The sequence below is a fragment of the Meriones unguiculatus genome, chromosome 12, assembly GCF_030254825.1.
Source record: "Meriones unguiculatus strain TT.TT164.6M chromosome 12, Bangor_MerUng_6.1, whole genome shotgun sequence".
Classification (NCBI taxonomy): Eukaryota; Metazoa; Chordata; class Mammalia; order Rodentia; family Muridae; genus Meriones; species Meriones unguiculatus.
In genome coordinates, this window is record NC_083360.1 from 86037521 (window position 1) to 86056442 (window position 18922).

The following is an 18922-nucleotide window of genomic DNA, read 5'->3' on the forward strand; positions in this document are numbered from 1 at the left end:
TACACAACTCGGAAGCAGGCAGATCTCTGAGTTCGACGCCAGCCTAGTCTACAGAGTGAGTTCCAGGAGAGCCAGGGCTACACAGAAAACCCTGCCCCAAAATAAATAAACAAATAAAAATATGTCTGTGTGCATATGTAAATAAACAAATAAACAAATGGTTCTTTAAAGAAAAAACAACCAAACTGGAATTTCTCATCTGGGTAGAAAAGAACAAAAGTAAAAGAAAGTGTAAAACAAAAGAACAAGAAAAGTAAAAAGAAAGTAAAAACAAAAGAACAAAAGTGTCTTCCAGATCTACTGCAGCTGGCCGGCCAGACAAAATCGGGTTAGTCCATGCCTTAGGAATGAGCACTTTTACACTGACTGTATTCCAGAAAGTGTCAAACTTGCAGACAAACAGGACCCATGCCACCCCAAGACTGGGACCCTAAGGTCACTGCGCTACCTCATCATGCTGTTGGAAGGTTCTTTGGGGAATTAGAAAACAAGGCAGAGAATTGAAAAACTAAAATGAAATAAAAAGGAACCGTATCTCCAAGCAACTGTTTTATTTCTGTTGAAACAATAAATACACCTGAGTTAGATTTTTCAAACCATAGCTCCTGGACAAAGGGCTTTTCACCTCTCTCCTTACCGCCAGCTGGGATCTCCCGGCTCACGCACACCTGCAGCACGGCTGTTCAAGCACCTCGGAACTAGTTTTGTTAGGCACAAGATAGCACAGCTACCGGCTGCCCGGACATCCATGTTCATGATGAGGAAGAACGGAGGCATTTCACCCACCGAGAAGCTAGGTTTTGATGGCTTTGCCTTCTAAGGCATCAAACATGTCTTCTAGGCCCTTGTGAACACAGCGGAGAAACTCCCGGGCGTTGCGCCCTGAGTAGGAGGAGACATTGCAGCCTATCCAGTCATCGTGAACGGCATATGCGATGCCAAACCCATCGGGGACCACGGGGGCAAAGCCGCCAACCCTCACTGCCGGGCTGTTCAGAGTGCTCGTGGACAGGATGTTGTGGTTTATCTGCTGGTATGCAGGGTCCAGGTACAGCTCCGGGAGGGTGATTCCCCTGGCCGTTGCCAGATACCGTAGAGCAAACAAGTGTCTGTCAAAGCCCTGACCTGCCGGAGACAAAACAGAAAGCCAAAGTCTCAGGATCTCACAGTGAAGAGGGTGTAGACAACCCCAGCAGGGCAAGTGAAGAGGGCGGAAGCAGGGAGGAACTTTCACACAAAAAGTGGGAGAAGGGTCTTTTCTTCCCTTGCATACCTGCATGCCTTCAGGTCGCCATGGGGCAGATCACGCCAGAATACCTAAAAAGTAGTTTCCCAGCTGTCCACAGCAGGGCTAAACATGGATGTAACACGAAAGCGGGATGCTGAAAGCGCTGAATGGTGCCTATTCTCCCAGCTCTGGGGAAGCCAAGGCAGGAAGAGGCCAAGTTTAAGGACAGAATGGACAACACGGCAAAACCATGTATCAGAGCGAAAAGCCATTCATGGTGGCACACACCTTCGATATCCCAACACTCAGGAGGCAGAGACAGGAGGATCTCTGTGAGTTCAAGGTAGTCTGATACAGAACTTGAGTTCCAGGCCAGCCAGGACTACATAAAGAGACCTTGGAGAGTTGGTCCAGGGAAGCACTTGTCAATCCTGCAGACGACCTGGGCTCAATTCTTAGAAGCTACATGGCGGCTCACAACTGCCTCTCACTCCAGTTCCAGGAGACATGGTGCCCTCCTCTGACCTCCACAGGCGTGGGGAACACACATGGTGCACATACATACAAGCAGGCAAAGCACGCACACACATAAAATAATAAATCTAAGACTTAACAGTTCCGTCAGAGTCAGGATGGATGGGAAGGGATATGAAGGGGGACAACGAACTTAGCTGAAACAAGACTCAGTGGGTTCATTTCACACACTCACACACACACACACACACACACACACACACACACACTTTCCCACATGTGCTCAAGGGGGTTGAAAAAAACTGGGATAAACTCAAAGTCCACGTGTAAAGACTGACTGGGAGCTGAGTGCTCTGGACATCTAGCCAGGGTTCTAACCTCAGCCCGTGTGGCGAGGCGCCAGCCTTAGCTTCCTCACTTAGAAACGGACAAAGACAAACCAGGTGGCACACGGGCTCCTCTTCCTGCCAGGGGTCTAGTAAGCACAACCCAACAGGACTGGGCTATGAGATCCTCAGCTTCTCTTCAGGTCTTGAATTTTCTCACAAAGAGTTGAAGAAAAATGACCCCAGCAAAGACAGAAGCAGGTGGATCTCTAGTTCGAGGCCAGCCTGGTCTACTTGGAGAGTTCCAGGACAGCCAGGGCTACACGGGGGAAATCCTGTCTCGATAAACCTAATTAATTAATTAGTTATTAATTAATAAACAAACAAATAAACAACTTATGTGATGAGCTTCGGAGATGACTTATTTCCAGAGAGCTGACACACGCGGCTGAGGTGAAATAAGGGGAGCAGGCTTGGAAATCCTAAACTGCCAAAAATATGTTTGATGAACAGCAGGGGGCAGGGGAAAAACAAAACAACACCAACAACACAACCATCTGTCACTTTAAACGAGGGGGAAGTTCCCTGTGTCTGCTTAGTGTCTGATCCCTAGTGGCTCTGGCTGTTCAGCCGAGACTGGCGCGGGGGGGGGGGGGGGGGGGAAGATCATTTTGGGAGCCAGCAAGTGCGTTAAAGCTAGTGACGGGTAGGGATCAGAGGTGAGTGGAGTATTCCTGAGGTTCACAGGGAAAGGGGATCCACGGTGCTCCCCCAGGCCGTGCCTCACCCATCGCTGCCTCCTTGGCCAGCTGGCCATGGTATCTGGAGCACTCGGCCATCATGTGCTGCAGCTCGCCCATGCTGTGCTGGGAGGGCTCCCTGACGAACGCCTCGGAGCATCTCTTAGTGAAGACGGAGGCTGGGCGGATCGTCTCTGTGCGGCCGTGCTTGAAGGCCGCCGTGCTGCAGGACTCGTAGGTGGCCACTGTCTGGCCGTACTGTCTCAGGAAAGCCATCTGGAAGGCCAGCTGGGCCACGGCATCGGGGCTCAGCTTCTGCTTCTTCAAGAACTCCTTGCCACCTCTCTCAAACTGAATGGAGTCAACGGTGAGGGTCTTCATGGCGGCATCAAACTTTTCCTTGGCGGCGGCGATGCCAGCCTTTAAGGCGTCGCTCAGTTTAAAGCTGAGTTTCTGCACAGTCGCAGAAGAGTCCGTGGCGGCTGGCCGGCTCTCGGGGGTGATGGCAGGGGTCTGAGTGCTGTCTTTGAACACTTCGTTGAAAAACCGAAGCACCGCTACGCCATCTCCCCACGCATGCTCAAAGTTGACGGCGGCCGTGCCATCCCTGGCTACGATGAGGTTGAAGGACTTGTCAAACCAGCGGTTTGTGCCATCACCATGCAGCATGGCGTGCGACAAGTGGGTGAGGTCTTTCACGGGGAAGTCATCTAGGCAGAGGCAGAAGACGGCGGAGTCCACCTTCCTCAGGGTTTCCTCGTTGCCGCCCTGCACCAGCTCCTGCCTGAGCCCTGCCCAGACGTCTCGGTTCTCACTGCTCAGATACGCCAGGGGAAACTCGGGCACAGGGCTGTTGTCGGAGAGAATGAACTGCAGGTGCGCCTGAATCTCTGAGGGGTTCACCATGTTCCCATCCCGGTCGAGGACATCGAAGACATAGAAATGCCCTTTTCTTAGGACCAGGAGGTGTCTGGCCTTGGCATCAGTAAAGAGCTCATCACGACTGGGTTTGGGTAAACGGGTCGAGTTGAAAAGCCGAAAATACTGGGACATATCCAGGGGGTATGCGTTGACCAAGTAGGCTCCATACCAGGACAGGGACGAGGGGACAAGGCGGATGAGCCTCTTGAAGGCATCCGTGTCGCTTTTGGCGGGGTTCAAGTGGAACACTTCCGGCTCTAGAAGGCCAGCCCGAAGTGTCTTCAGAAACCGGACCGCAGACACGGTCATGTTGGTCGCCCGAGTGAGCTGGTCATTGTACTCAGGCTTGGGGTCCGGATTGAATGCTATGAAGGGGTTAAAGTTCAAAACCACAGAGTCCCGAGCAGTTAAGTACATATCAAACCAGGGGCCTGAAAAAGAGAAAACACGAAGAGTTAATGCGATCCCTAAAGATGAGATTTCCGAAAGGGAAGAACTCCACCTCGCGTGGGAGAAGAGCTGTCAACACCGGGGAGGCGACCGTATCTGACCGCTCAGTACCACGACCCAGTAGCAGCAGCACACACCGCATGCTCCAGGACTTCTGGACCCTGACACTCCCAACAGCGGCTCTAAGGTTCTCCCGGGGGGGAGCGGGGGGACACAGGAGTGATGTTCCACCACAGGCATACGGTGCTTTTTGTTTACTTGTTCAGTGGTTAGTGACTATCTGGGTTCTTTTCATAGCACGCTGTTCCTACAAACCTTCTTCACATGCAAGTTTTTGTGTGGACATGTGTTCTCATTTCTTTTAAGGACATATGTAAGCTAGGTAGGTCTCAGCTAAGCCTTTTTAATTTTTTTAACTTTACTTATTTAGTATTTTTGAGACGGGGTCTCTGTACCCAGCCCTAGCGGTCCTGGAACCCACTCTGTAGACCAGGTTGGCCTTGAACTTACAGAGATTCACCTGCTTCTGCTTCCCAAGTGCTGGGATTAAAGGTGTGCACCTCCACACCTGAATTCTGCTAAGCCTTTTGAGGATGACCCACAGGCCCTATGTGAATGCTCCAATTCCGTCACCCTCAAAAGCACCTGGTGTTATGGGTGTATCTCTTTTGTGTCCCTAGACAGGGTCTCACTGTTGCTACAGCTGGTCCCAAATTTGTAATTTTTCTGTCTCATCTTTTTGGGTAGTTAGGATTTTAAAAATCCCAAGCAAATCAACGCTAAGGTCAAGAGAATGAGAAAAAAAGACTGAAAATGTGGAAGTGCCTAGGCAACTGGTAATGGCCAAAGCAGATGCAAGAAGGCCAATCTCAAACTGCCAAGGAGACAAGAAACAATCTGCCTTACCCACAGACCTTCCAGAGGACCTGCTTGAAATGGTATCACTGCAGCCTCGCCCGCCACGCTGTAATTCCTTCCTCCCTATCAATACGGGCTTTGTTCTCTCAATCAAGATAAGCTGGGAGACACACCACAACTGAGCCCACAGATCTCCCTCCCCCCTCTACACCACACTCCTTTCAGGGGTTCCTAGGGAATCTAATCAGGCATGATCACTAGAGACAAACAGCCAAGGAACAAGTGAGCGCAGGCATAAAACGTCTACACCTGACTGGCCTCAGCCTCATCCACAGAGAACATCTCATTCATCCGTAAGACAGGAAGGAAGGATGAGCGAGCATTTAAAGAAAGGCACAATGAAAGGGAAAATGAATTTGGAGGAACGAGAAAAAAAACTCCCTATAAAAAATTTCAGATTTAAAAACAAATCTGAAAATAAACTTTAAAAAAGAATCTTTACAACGGGCTTCGTGAGGATACCTGCGGCCAAGCCCGATGACCTGAGCTGGATTCTCAGGACCCACACATTATAGCAGAGAACTGACTCCTACAGGCTGTCCCATGACAACTGCTTGTGCATGTACACACACACACACACACACACACACACAAAGCAGATATTGAAAAAAATAATAATTTAACTACAAAGAAGCTGGTGGAGCAGCGGGGAGGAGTGGACAGCAGAGAGGCAGGACTTAGACATTCACAGAGGAGCTGAAAGATAAAATACATTTCCAAGAGAACAAAAGAATAAAAGGTAAAAAAAAAAAATATGAGAGGGCCGGGTGGTGGTGGCGCATGCCTTTAGTCCCAGCACTTGGGAGGCAGAGCAGGTGGATCGCTGAGTTCAAGGCCAGCACGGTCTACAAAGTGAGTTTCAGGACATCCAAAACTACACACAGAGAAACCCTGTCTCAAACACACACACACACAAAAGAAATGAGAGAAATAAAAAAAAAAAAAAGGAGCGGACCAGGCTCAGAACATGCACATCCAAATCAGCACAAAAAAGAAAAAAACTTTTTTAAACAGAAGAGAAGGAATAAGTAAAACACACCATCCCAGAACAGAAGGACCTTAGTGTCCATAAGAAGTTTCAGTCTGTGACACGGCAAAAATGAGTAACAATCCACATACACCAAAATACACAATTTGAAATTCCAGAATACTGGGGACAAAAAAAAAAAAGTTTTAAAAATCTAGAAACATCCAGAGACACAGACAGAAAATAGTCAAAGGTGCAGGCTCAGAACAACAGCAACAAAGGGAGCTAACAGACAATGAAAAACAGCTTTCAAACTCCTGTGGCTCAGTCATTTCCAATCCAGCCAAACTAGGTGTCCCCACTCAAGGATGTAGGCAGCTCTAACACTGTTTCCTGTGTTCTGCACCCAGGAGGCAAAATTCTTTGAAAACAGTGATGAAGCTGAGAGAGAGGAAAATATGAAGTTCAAGAAACCAGAGTCGAAACACAAGAAAAGCTGATGAAAAGCTTTACCATAGCCGACAGTAAAGATGCCAGGAGCAAAAATAAAACAAAGAAAAGATGCCTAGAGAGCAGCTTTACAATAGGCCAAGAGTTCACAGATGTGACTAGAACAGTCTGGAAGTCCTAGAACAGACGCTGTCAAAAAGATTACAATAGCCGGGGTGGGGGTGGCTAATCCCAGCACTCCAGGAGGCGAGGCAGAGACAGATAGATCTCTGAGTTTGGGGCCAGCCTGGTCTACAGAGCAAGTTCCAGGACAGCCAGGGCTACAGAGAGAAACCCTGTCTGTCTTGAAAAAGCAAAAAGATGAAAGCTGGCAACAGCTACCGCAGATTCATGCACTCAGAAGACATTCCGACAGCTTGGGTGGCGGCACGAGACAAATCAAGCATATAGAAAACTAAGCAAAAAGATGAGATCATTATTAACCAGAGAAAATGCGAAGCTGGCAAACGAAAAACAATCCTAGTGGGCCACGTGACTCAGCCAACTACAGCAAGTATGGAATTACACCAGTATGCATACCAGCTGCAGAGTGGACCAAAATTGTAACTATACTGTGCAAATGAGGGTCTGGGAGCACGTGTGAGTATTTTCGTTGTGCAGGAAAGGAATAAAAGACTGCCAAAGTCTAACGCTGTTAGCGAGATGTCAACAGGTAGACTAAAACAAAGTAAAAGAAAGTAATGTAAGTCCACAATTTAGAGTTGTGAGGACCTGAAGAACTGAAGCCTGATGTGGTGGCATCCATTCCTCAGGAGAAAGAGGCAGGAGGATCACGGTCCAAGTCCAGCCCGGGCTACGCAGTGACATCCTGTGTCAATAAATAGTCAAGTAAAAAGTAAGAAATTAGGGAGAGGAGGGTGACTGCCGTTTATCCCAACAAGTTGTATAAAATAATTTAATTTTTAAAAAGTGCATACGCGTATGAGTCTGCATTCATGTATGTGCACCGTATGTGTGTAGGAACCCACAGAGGCCAGAAGAAGGGGTTGGATCCCTGGAAATGGAGATACAGCAGTTGTGACGACCACATGTGGGTACTAGGAGCTAAACCCAGTTCCTCCATGAGCAGCCAGTGCTCCTAACTGCTAAGCCATCTCTCCAGTCCATTTGATTCTATAGACCATTTGTATGGGTAACGGATAAGACTATAAACCAAGAGGCTGGGCATAGTGGCACACGCCTTTAATCCCAGCAAGGGGGTTGGGGGAGGCAGAGGCACGGGGCCCATGTAAGATAGTCAGGGCTACACAGAGAAACCCTCTCGCAAAGAAAAACAAACAACCCCCCCCCCCCAAAAAAAAACCCTATCAGCTATGGACCAAGAAAACTGCTCAGTGGGTAAATGTGCTAGTGTCAGGCCTGATACTCTAAACCTGTCCCTAGAAGCCCACATGGAGGGAGGAGAGAACTCAGTTCTGCAGTCTGCCCTCTGACCTCCATATGCATGCTGGGGCACATGAACCCCACCAAAGATAGATAAATGTATAACTAAAAAATAAAACTGTATCAGGCTGGGTATAGCGGTACATCTGCAATCCCAGCTACTCGAAGCAGAGAGATCATGAAGTTGAGGCCAGACTGGATTACCAAGGGAGACCCTCATCACAAAACCAATAAGACACTTTTAAATTAAAAAACAAAACACCTACATTAAAAAAAAATCGTGTAAAAACGGGTGAACACCACTAACTCTAGACGGAACACAAAGAACCGGGGTTTCACAGACCATCTGCTCTACCTGCTCTACCTGGACCTCAGAGGAAGGATCTGCCAGCAACAAAGGGAAAATGAGAACCACACGGACAAAAGCCTGACAGAGTTCAGGAAGCCAGAGGCGGCATGACTTCCATCAGAGAGGCAGGTGAGCGGAAGCTGCAGGGGACAGTTAGGCCAGACAGCGAAGGGCAGAAAGACATCGCCCATCTTTTTCAGACGGCATCAACTAAGCCTGGGCAAGCCACTGGTCCTGAGCACAGCTGCCAGCCCACACCTGCCTAAGCACTGGGGTTCACAGCCTCCCTCCACGTACTTCAGGAAGGGGGGTGCTGAGATGTGGTCCCGGGGAGCCAATGGCGCCCCGCCCACCGACCTACCTGAGATGTAGCTGGTATGCTTGTTCTGCTTATCCTGGGCAAGCAGGTGGGCATGCAGCTCCCTCCCCACGCCGCTCTCGAAACTCTTACACAGCTCTTCCGTTTTCCTGGAACGTTCAAGAAAAGACAGATGAACCCGCAGTGGGGAATACGGGACTCTCAGGTTCCTGGCCAGGAAGTCACACTCTGGTCCCCCACAGTGTATCCCAGATGCTGGGAATAAGATCAGAAAGTACCCCTGAAGAGAGGAGCGCACGTCAGCCTAAAACAGATACACCTAGGGAATTGGGAAGGTCGACGCTACCATTCCCATGGCATGGAGAAAAGCTTTGGGGTCAAAAGGAGCCAAGTTTGAATCCTAGCTCTGCCACATTCTAACCGGGTGACTTCAGACAAGTTACCCAATATCTCCAGGTCTCAGAGATAATGCCATCTCAAGGAGTTAAAAAAAAAAAATAAAGCTAAGGACTCAGGACAGAGGAAAACATGACGCAGTGACTGGAAGCCAAGGAACGGTTAGGGACTATTTCAAAGCAGAAGTGCAGGGTGAACTGTTCTGAGAAAAACTATCTACACCAACTGGAAACTATCTTCATGCTATTCTTGCTGACCAGTCAATGTATAGAGCAAAAGTGGTCTGATTTTCAGGTATAAAAACCCTGGGCTTTGCATGTTCAGGGTCGTCTCCTGTCTTGGGGGACGGGGGGCAATCCTATGGCGATTGGAATAAACCGCTTGCTTTTGCACTGAGTTGCGGTCTGTAAGTGTTCCTGGGAAGGGCGCAATCCTGAGCTGTGAGACGCCAGGTCTTACACAATCTCTGCCTGAGTCCTTCATGGCTGTCCCTGACTCTCCTAAGGACACCAGCCATGTTGGATGAGGGCCCCACCCGATCCCAGTAGAACCTCATCTGAACTAACTGCCTCTGCAACAGCCTGGTTTCCACATAAGGTCTTATTCTGGGGTTCTGAAAAGGGCATGTGTTTGGGGCTCAGTGTCCAAGCTGGTCAACATCTTCAGCAAGCAGGCTCTGCCCTATAATCTTACGGACCTCCCTCCCCAGAACACAGGCCTCCTGAATGTGGCCAGTACTAGCCAGCCTCCCAAGAAAAAGCACAAGCAGGCGGCCCTGGCTTAGACACCATCTCTTGCTGGGCCTCTGACCCCAGCCTGATTGGTCAGTCCTTCGTTAATGAAAACCCAGTTCCTGAAGCTTCAAATCTATAAAGCAGGCTCTAGGATCTGGAGGCCTTGTCAGACCACAGATATCCCTGGAAGCTTGGTCTGTGACCACTACTGGCGAGCCTCTCTTGAGCTCCGCCTGCTGCCATGGGTTTCCTGGGGTTCGCAGTGTTCACCTGAAGTGGTTGTCATCCAAGAGAGGCTTCTGCGCACTGAGGTACCTCTTCATGGTGTCTTCTAGTTTGGGGATAGGCAACCTAGGGAGAAAGGAGTCAGTGTGAGGCTGACAGTGTGGGAAGATACCAAGAAGCTTTGCAAGCCAAACCAGCAAACCAACTACTGGACCATTAATCCGCCCTTAAAAAATGGAACAGCCAGGAACAAGTCAGAACTGATGGACAGGGCTGAGACTTAGGTCAGTGATGGGGCACTTCCCAAGCATAGCATGCACGAAGTCCTCAGTTTGATTCCCAGCACCAGAGTAAATAAATGCTATCAGAGCTGTTGAGTTGACTGCTGCATCAACAGTTGTCTTGTCCAGTCTAGTCTAGTAAAATTACTATTAGAGTATTTTAAATAATAATAGATTCTAAACCAGGAAGCAGAGGCTATAGTGCAGGCATTTCCGTTTCCTGGCCACAGTTATACTCACTGTGTAGTACTAAGTCCTACCGTTTGACTGAACATAAATTCCCTACCGCCATGACGAAAAGGGGGAAGAAAACACTACAGCCGTAAAACATTCTTGAGCATTTTACAAAAGAGTATCACACAAGAGTGAAGCAAAGGCAGACGTGGGGCACATGCTACAAAGAGAAACCCTGTCTCAGAAAAAATAAAAATCAAAACAAAGAGCAAAACAAAGATCTGTCCAAAAGAGCTTGATATGGAGGCTGCACTGAGAGGTAGAAACTGATCACGACACGATGGGCAGACCAGCATCCTGTCAGGAACCGCGGGGCCTCCCCGTGTGCTCACGGGCACCCACCGCTGGCTTACTCGCCAGCAGATTCCCAGTCAGGGCTATGGTGGCGAGGACACTGGTCCAATGGAGAAATGAACTGCCAATAGCATGTCGTCTTCTCTGCCACTTCAATAGTTTTATTAACAGGCAAACACCTCAGTATTAACAAGATAATAGCTTCTTTCTTGACTTCTACCAAGATGAAATTATCTGCAAGATACTGACCTTTATCAGTCATTCATGAAAACCAAGCCATTATCCACAAAACACAGCTCAATTTATGATATCCTACACTGCATCTACTTATTTTTCAATGCAGGTTTATTTATAGTTTACTAATAAAAATAAATACAAATTATTTACAGCCATTGTGAACTTAGATACCCCGAGTATGAGGACACTTTAGCCCCACAGACTCCCTTTCAGGCACAACCAAATACCACCCCTCAAAACTTACTGTTTCTATTTCTTAGGCTTTAACACCAACGGTATTGAACTTTTTTTTTTTTCTTTGTAAGGAAAATCCTAAATCAGAGACAGCGGTGGTTTGTTAAAAAACAGCCCTTAGTAAAAACTTCTGAATGATCAATTCTAGCCCGACAGAAGTTTCTTCAGAGGAAAATGGACATTTTCAGAGTGGTGACTTAGTTTGGAATTACTAACTGCGTGATGAAAGATTCTTCATCGCAGTGACAAAAGTCGGAAGCAAAATGATGCAGAAGAGGAGAGATTTGCTGGCTGGCTCCAGGAGCAACCTGGGATGAACCCCGAATTGTAACATCTGCTAGTTTCCGTGCTGTATACACAGCCCCGCCAGAGACGATTTCCAGCCACCAGGGTGAGGTCTGTGAGTGTGAAGCCAGGGAAGAGAGCACAGAACAGTCTCTTGTGTTTACGGTACCTTACAGAAAAGGCCCTTCAACTCCTAATTCTCCCCGTAGAATTTCTCCTCTGATCACTACTGGTACATGGGCCAAGACAGGGCAGGCTTTTAATGAACTTAGGTTTGATGAATTAGCGCATTACTTCTTCTTCTACCCAGCCTTAGTCTGTTTTATGCTGTCACAATACAAGGCAACATCACGTACAAAGAGAAATTTACACTCAGGAGGTTGGGGAATCTGGGAAGGCTTCTTTGCTCTCCTGGAACTGGAGTTACAGAGAATTGTGAGCCACCATGTGAGTGCTGGGAATTGAACCTGGGTCCTCTGGAAAAATAACTGGTGCTCTTAACTGCCAAGTCATCTCTCCAGTCCCTATTTATTTATTATTTAGAAACTGGCTATTATAACAAGCTTACTCTCTCAATAATAACCCACTCCCAAGAAGAACTCACTTCCCAAGAAGAAGAACTCACTCTCCCTGGCTTTTCTCTACCAAATCTAGAGGCAGGAGCCAACAAAAGAGCTCAGTGAGTAAAGGCATTTACCACCAAGCCTTGATTGATCCCCAGGCACCCACATGATGAAAAAGAACCTGAAATTTGTCCTCTGACCTCCACATACATGCCACAGAACATGAATGCCCACACAGAACATGCATGCACTTGTTTGTACACACACACTCAGACACACAAATAGGTTTTTTTTTTTTAATTTAGTGGCAATTCTTATTTTCCTCCTCAGCAGACTGTGAGGTCATTAATGGATGCCTGAAGTTGTTATCATATAGAAGATACAGTTAGAAACTCTCCAATTATTCTGTGGGTTGAACATCATCATCATCATCATCATCATCATCATCATCATCATCTGTGCTTCTTGCCGTCTCCCTCGTCCTAAACCTTCATGTCTTCTCAGGACTGAATGCATTCCAACAGCTTACTACTCTGCCTTTACAGCTCCCTCCAAGGAGGGCATAAGAGTGAAAATGGAAGCAGCGTGATCTTGCCAACTGCAGTTTATTCTCTTTGGCGATAGTATGGTAGAAAATACAGGACTGTTGACCCCTGCGGCAATCCTGAGTTCAAACGATAGGTCACCTTCCAGAGGGAAGATCAAGGGTTACAATGGGTGGCAGACAGAATGGGGACAGGACTTGAGGGGGAAAGGATGATAAGATGAACTCACAGCAGTGACGGTTGCACAATGCTAAGATGTTAATATGTTAAAAATTATACACTTGAAGACAGGGACTTCAAGGTGGGGAAGATGGCTGGGTCAGCAAAGTGTGCGCTTAAAAAGCGTGAGGATCTGAGCTTGAGCCTCCAGAGTCCACTTTCAAAATCAACAAAGACGAAAGCCTAGGTGTGGCAGCATGTGTGCATAACCCGAGCACTAGATGGAGGGAGGCAGGGGTGCCTGGGCTTAGCAGAGCAGCCAGCCCAGATCACAATCGTGTGCAATGACTGTTTTTGATTGTCAACTTGACACACCTAGAATCACCTGGGAGTAATCTCAACGGGAACTGTCTGGGAGGGGCCGGCCTGCAGGCTTGCCTGTGAGGAATGTTCATACTGGGTTAAGTGGGAAGACCCGCCCTGAATGTGGGCTTATGCCCTCGCGGTCAGATATCAGGAGACCCAGTAAAAGCCAGGGAGACAGGGCTGTCTCAGGATTTCTAAGAAATAGCAACGTTCGCTAGCCTTGGTCACCAAGAGCCTGGGTGTGAGCTAAGCCTCATGGGCTGGCTGCAACCACAAGGAGAAAATCTGCCTATGTCTCTGCAACCCCGAGAAGGAAACCTGCTTGAGAATGAAGCCGCACAAATGAAGAGGTCAGCAGAAATGAAGAAGGCGCCGGCACTCGGATTCCGGAAGCCTGTGTGAGCTCACAGACCTGAGCTCCCTGAGCCAGCTTAACTGGACTTTCTGCACCATGTACAAAGACTCTTCTAACAACCTCCTATTTAGAGAGTGTTCCCCAACCATTCCTCTGTAACAAAATCAAGACAGGAGGGCATTTCTATTCCTTTGGGGTGATTCACCAGGACTCAGATCCGAGGTCTGGAGAGGTGCTCGCAGCGACGCCGTCCTAACCACACGCTCTCCTGTTCCGTCCCGCCCCCACCTGACGGTCATTTGCCCTAATAAAGATGAAGGGGAAACGCTAAGCAGATCCACCTCCTGTATAAGCTACTGAGTCACCAGCTCTCACACCTGCTCTGCCTCCTAATAGCAGGGACTCTGGCATTCTTCCTGCCGGAACACTAAAAAAGCTAAAATGCTTTTCCCTGTCTACAGGACAGTGTTCACAAAAGTCATTCAGGAATCCAGTTATTCTGGGAATCAATCAGACTGGCCTGAAAGACACACTCACACATTACTGTCTACCAGTTATCCTAGTGGCCGGCTAAAGGCTGCCCCCAACACCATGTATTCTACATATCTGCCCATCAGGTTTTGAACATCTGCTATCAGGTGATTAAAAAAAGAAAGCAACAGATAGCTGGCATTTATTATTATGGGTCAACTGTAGATTTTGTCTGTTTCTGTTTCCTGAGACAGAGTTTCTCTGTGTAATAGCCCTGGCTGTCTTGGACTCACTCTGTAGACCAGGCTGGCTTCGAACTCACAGCGATCCACCTACCTCTGCCTCCCGAGTGCTGGGATTAAAGGTGTGTGCCACCACGCCTGGCTTAACTGCTATGACTCCACATAAGGACCCTCCCTGCTAAACATCCCAGCCCCCAAGACAACACGGGGTACACGGAGAAGCTTTGTGCTAACACAGGCCTCCTGTAAACCTGTCAGCCTTTCCACGCGTGACCCTGTCTCAGGTACCTTTTCCTGGGCTACAGTTCTGTCTTCCTCTCACTTGGAAAATGTCAAATCCCAGGTTAAAAAAAACCAAAACAAAACAAAACAAAACCAGCCAGGTACTGGGGGCACACACCTTGGATCCCAGCACTTGGGAGGCAGAGGCAGGAGGATCTCTATGAGTTCAAGGCCAGCCTGGTCTACAGAGTGAGTCCAAGACAGCCAGGGCTGTTACACAGAGAAACTCTGTCTCAAAAAACCAACCAACCAACCAACCAACCAAACAAACAAACAAAAAAACCCACACACAAAACAAAATAATTTCCAGGTCCGAGTCACCTCTTCTTTGCCGCTTCCCGAACCTCCCCACACACTCACTCACATAGTTCAACAATTCTCTTCTAGCACCAGTCATCGTGCTTGGGAACTCTGTGCCAAACTCCCAACAAGAGAGCTGTTGAATTCTAAGTCCTCCCTCTGGAGCTGGAGTTAAGGCTGCTGGCTGCGGGGGCTGGGAGCCGCACTACTGTCCTCTGGAAGGGCCCACTGAGCCATTGCTTTAGGCTCCTGTCACATACATCTTAGCATATACAATAACAAAACACTTAAAAAAAAATAAACAAGCAAATGGTAATTCAAGTCCAAGGCCAACGTGGCTAAAAGGAAGCAGTGATAAGAGGGACAGAATGGGAGTGACAATGGTTTTCCCCCATCCCCGGCGTCTTATCTCAAGTACCTCCTAACAGTCCAAAGAACCGTGTTGCCATTCAAAGCCCAGATGACTGTGCAAAGCCATAGCTCCAGTGGCAGATACAGAATCTGAAACAAAGTTCTCTGGGACCTCAAGGTCAGGGCTCCTTGCCAAGTGTGACATCAATATGAGTGTCAAAGATATATTTTACTAGCCCAGAACTGGTGGCACAGAGAGTATTTCCAGTTCTAGATGCAGTACCAGGAGGCTGGCTGTTCCATGGGGGTATATAGTAGTGCTATGGGGTGTTTTAGGGGGAGGAGCATTTTCGTGGTTTTTTTTTTTCAAGACAGGTTCTCACTACGTAGCTCTGGCTGTCCTGGAACTATATAAATCAGGCCTGTCTGGACCTCGCAGCCAGCCTCCACCTTCCGAGCCCTGGGATTAAAGGCCTCTGCCGCTGCACGGGACTAGTATTGCTGTTACGTCTCCACGATCCTGCGGGTGTTTGTGCTGGGGTGGTACTAAAGTACGGTGACTGTTCTTAAGAGTTTTCCAATTCTAAAATGCCAACAGCCCTTCCGATCGTAAAACCGGGCGAGGCACTAGTCAGTGCCCAAGTGCAAACACACTCTCCAAAGTCCTCACCTTTCCCCTACATACTGGTGCCGCTCACGCAGGCTGTCAGGAGGGCAAGTCACACCCTCATCCCACCACCGAAAAAGACCCTTTCTCTCCGCCCCTCCCTCCTGCTGAATTCAGATAACCTCCCTGGAGTGTGTCTTACACGTTTGCACACTGGACGTTCTTGCTGAGAAGGCAGAGTGCGGCAGATGACACGGGGTTAAATAACTGCTGGATGTTGAGGAAAACACAAAACACAAATCCTGCAGAGGGAACAATACAGTGTTTGTCTTTTCCTGGACGGAGCAGGAAGCGCCAGGACATGAGGACCACTGGCTGCCGGGCCAGGACAGTGAGTAGGGATTGTGAAACAGGGATGGAGCTTGGTTTGGGAAAGAAACACTGAATGCAGAGAATACAGTTTAGATTTGGCTTACTGCGACAGTAATTTCTGTTATTGGAGTAGATCTGGCAAACCAGATCAAAGAGAAAAACAGATTTAAGCAAGTTCTGGGTATGGGGGAGAACACTTATATTATGGCTGTCTGAATAGGTCAGATAATCTGGGCCAGGTGTTGGGGACTGCCCGAAAGGAATGCTAAGGAAGGTTTGGTGGGGATGAGAAGTTTCTAGGTGAGGGCTGACCTTAGCAGTTAAGAAAGAGTGCTAGCTTGAGGAGGAAGGTGTGCTTGGGGCAACTGATGGGATATTAACAGAGCAGGGAAGGAGGGGGCTGAGGGTTCTCAGCAACAGGCAAAGAAGGTGAGTAGTGGGAACTGATCAGTGTTAAGAATTGGCTATCCTCCCTGCGCGGTGGTGTCCTATGCCTTTAATCCCAGGAGTAGGAGGCAGGCAGACCTCTGTAGGCCAGCCTGCTCTACAAATCTAAGACAAAGAAACAAAACAAAACAAAACAAGGACTTGGCTACCCTAGTTGAAAGGACTCGAGTGGTTTTCAGGCACTAAGTGTGAGGGGCTCAGGACAGCTGTCAGAAAGATTGATGGAAAGGAAGTTTGTAGGCATCAAGATGAAACTTGTAAACCTAAGGGGACCTTAAGGTTTCTGAGTCTTCTGAGCCAGAGAATTCTCAAAGTCGCCGGCTTTCCAAACCCGGGACTGGAGGTCCGGGGAGGAGGGAGGTCCAGGGCTAGTCCTGCGCCCGGGGCCAGGAGGCTGGGCTCACCTGGGCAGGCTGTCCTGGTAGTGCATGGTGGGCACGATGCTGTGCTGCAGGTACTCATCGGGTCCCGAGCCTGTACTGAAGGGCCGACTAGGGGCTCCCGGGACAAGCGCGAGGCCGCGGGGCCAGGCGCGCAGCAGCAGGCGCGGCGTCATCCTCCCGGGCGGCAACGGCAGCTGTGAGATCGCGGTGGCTGGGCGAGTTCCTGAGCGAGCAGGCCGCTGCCCTCAAAGCCGGTGACACGGTGTCAGGGACGAAACGTCCAGTTCACCTCCGCCCACACGGGCACTTCCGGGCCGAGCAGGCAGCAACCCCGCCCACACCGGGCCCGCCCACACCCTAGCCACACCCACCGTCGTCGGAAGCGCCCTGGAAACTGTCCAGTCTGGGGTCCTGCCCAGGGGCTTCCGGGATGCAATTCTGAAGCTGCCCGCTTCTCCTTACCCAGAACTGGATAGAATCAGAGGCAGAGAGAAAAAGAAACTCTGAAACCTGGCATTTGGCAGACCTAAACTGGTCAAGGCTTGGTCTCTTTCTAAGTAGAGAACACGATCAACGAATTCCCCACGGTTCCTTTTTTTTTTCTTTTTAGGTTTTTTTTTCGAGACAGGGTTTCTCTTGGCTGGCCTCGAACTCACAGAGATTCGCCTGCCTCTGCTTCCCCAAGTGCTGGGATCACAGGCATGAGCCACGGTGCCTGGCTACCCACGGTTCTTGATTTATCGAACAATAGCCATACTTATTTCACCAATATAATTTGTTAGGCAAAATGCTTCGCGAACGCAGAAGCAAGATGAAGGAGGCCCACTTCATCAAATGACTAAACGCAGGGTTTGAAAGTCAAATTTAACCGAGAACAAATGTAACCAAGGTTGGCATCTAAGGCCTTTGTGGTCTGGTTCTGCCTGCTTCTCCGGCCCTCGCGCCACCAAGGGTACCTCTTTGTGAAAGTACTGATCACCCCTTCTTCTTACTCCGCACCTTTTTTAAAAGCGCGTCTCACAGCCTAGAACCTGCTTTCCATGCACCCACCGCCACATGCACCCTTAGCCTTCATGCCCATTTCAGAACCAACAGTCTTTCCGAAGTTCCCCTCATCCCTCATCTTGCAAGACTGAATCCTCCCCGGCATTGCTTTCCCCGTGCTTCTTGCTGTGGTGAGCGGAAAGCATAGCTATATTGTGAGTTATTTAACGACCGACTTCTCACAGTTAATTTTGGGTTTTTCCAGGTCAGGGACCTTGTGTGTATATACGTACCGGGGTCTAGCCTTGGCCCTCCTGTGGGCAGGTACTCTGCATCCTTTACCACATTAAAGATATCATGAGCTCGGAGTCTAGGAAGACCACATTTGTCTGTGTAAAGATCCAGAAAGTTCATCTGCTTAGAGAAAAACCTAGAAGAGTGAAGCAGCTGGTTGAAGTAATACTCAGAGTTTTGCTCTGTTTTGAATAAACTATGACGGACGGGGATAGAACACAGTGGCCAGGTTAAAGCAATATTCGTTTTCAGAATAAAAGTTCTTAGAAACAACAGACTGGATAGGGGACGAAAGGCTTCACATTTCAACAAAAAGATCCAGCTGGCAAAGTGCAGCCAAACACAGCAAAAGTGAACACTCACACCGTCAAAGAAATGAGAGGAAGTGGCGCCTAGGATCAGCTGGGCTTGGGTCCCAAGTTTCCAGGTTCCACCAGGCTTTACCTAGAGCGAATGTGGGTTAAAGGAGAAGCAGTGGCAGTCTGGTGGCTCAAGCATTCCCTGACTTGATGGGATTTGCTAGAATACACTCCAGTCTTTTCAAAAGACGTCGAGTTGTCTGGAGAGATGGTTCGGCAGCTCAGAACACTTGGCACTCTTGCAGAGTACTTGAGTTTTGTTCCTAAGGTCCATATTTCTCAGAACTACCAAAGAATACACTCGAGAGCGCGAAGTGCTTAGTTCATGGGGCCTAAG

The 18922-nt window shown here is 48.7% G+C and overlaps 1 protein-coding gene across 1 annotated transcript; it reads right to left on the reverse strand.

Moving 5' to 3' along the window:
• Positions 1–536: 536 nt before the first annotated feature.
• On the reverse strand, positions 537–17258 carry Cpt2 (carnitine palmitoyltransferase 2). Its single transcript, XM_021661133.2, has 5 exons — positions 16970–17258; positions 9986–10066; positions 8628–8734; positions 2816–4120; positions 537–1125 (listed from the first exon to the last, which is right to left on the reverse strand). The coding sequence occupies exons 1-5, from the start codon at positions 17119–17121 to the stop codon at positions 794–796; spliced, it is 1977 nt and encodes a 658-aa protein (XP_021516808.1). The 5' UTR covers positions 17122–17258; the 3' UTR covers positions 537–793.
• Between the last annotated feature and the right edge of the window lie 1664 nt (positions 17259–18922).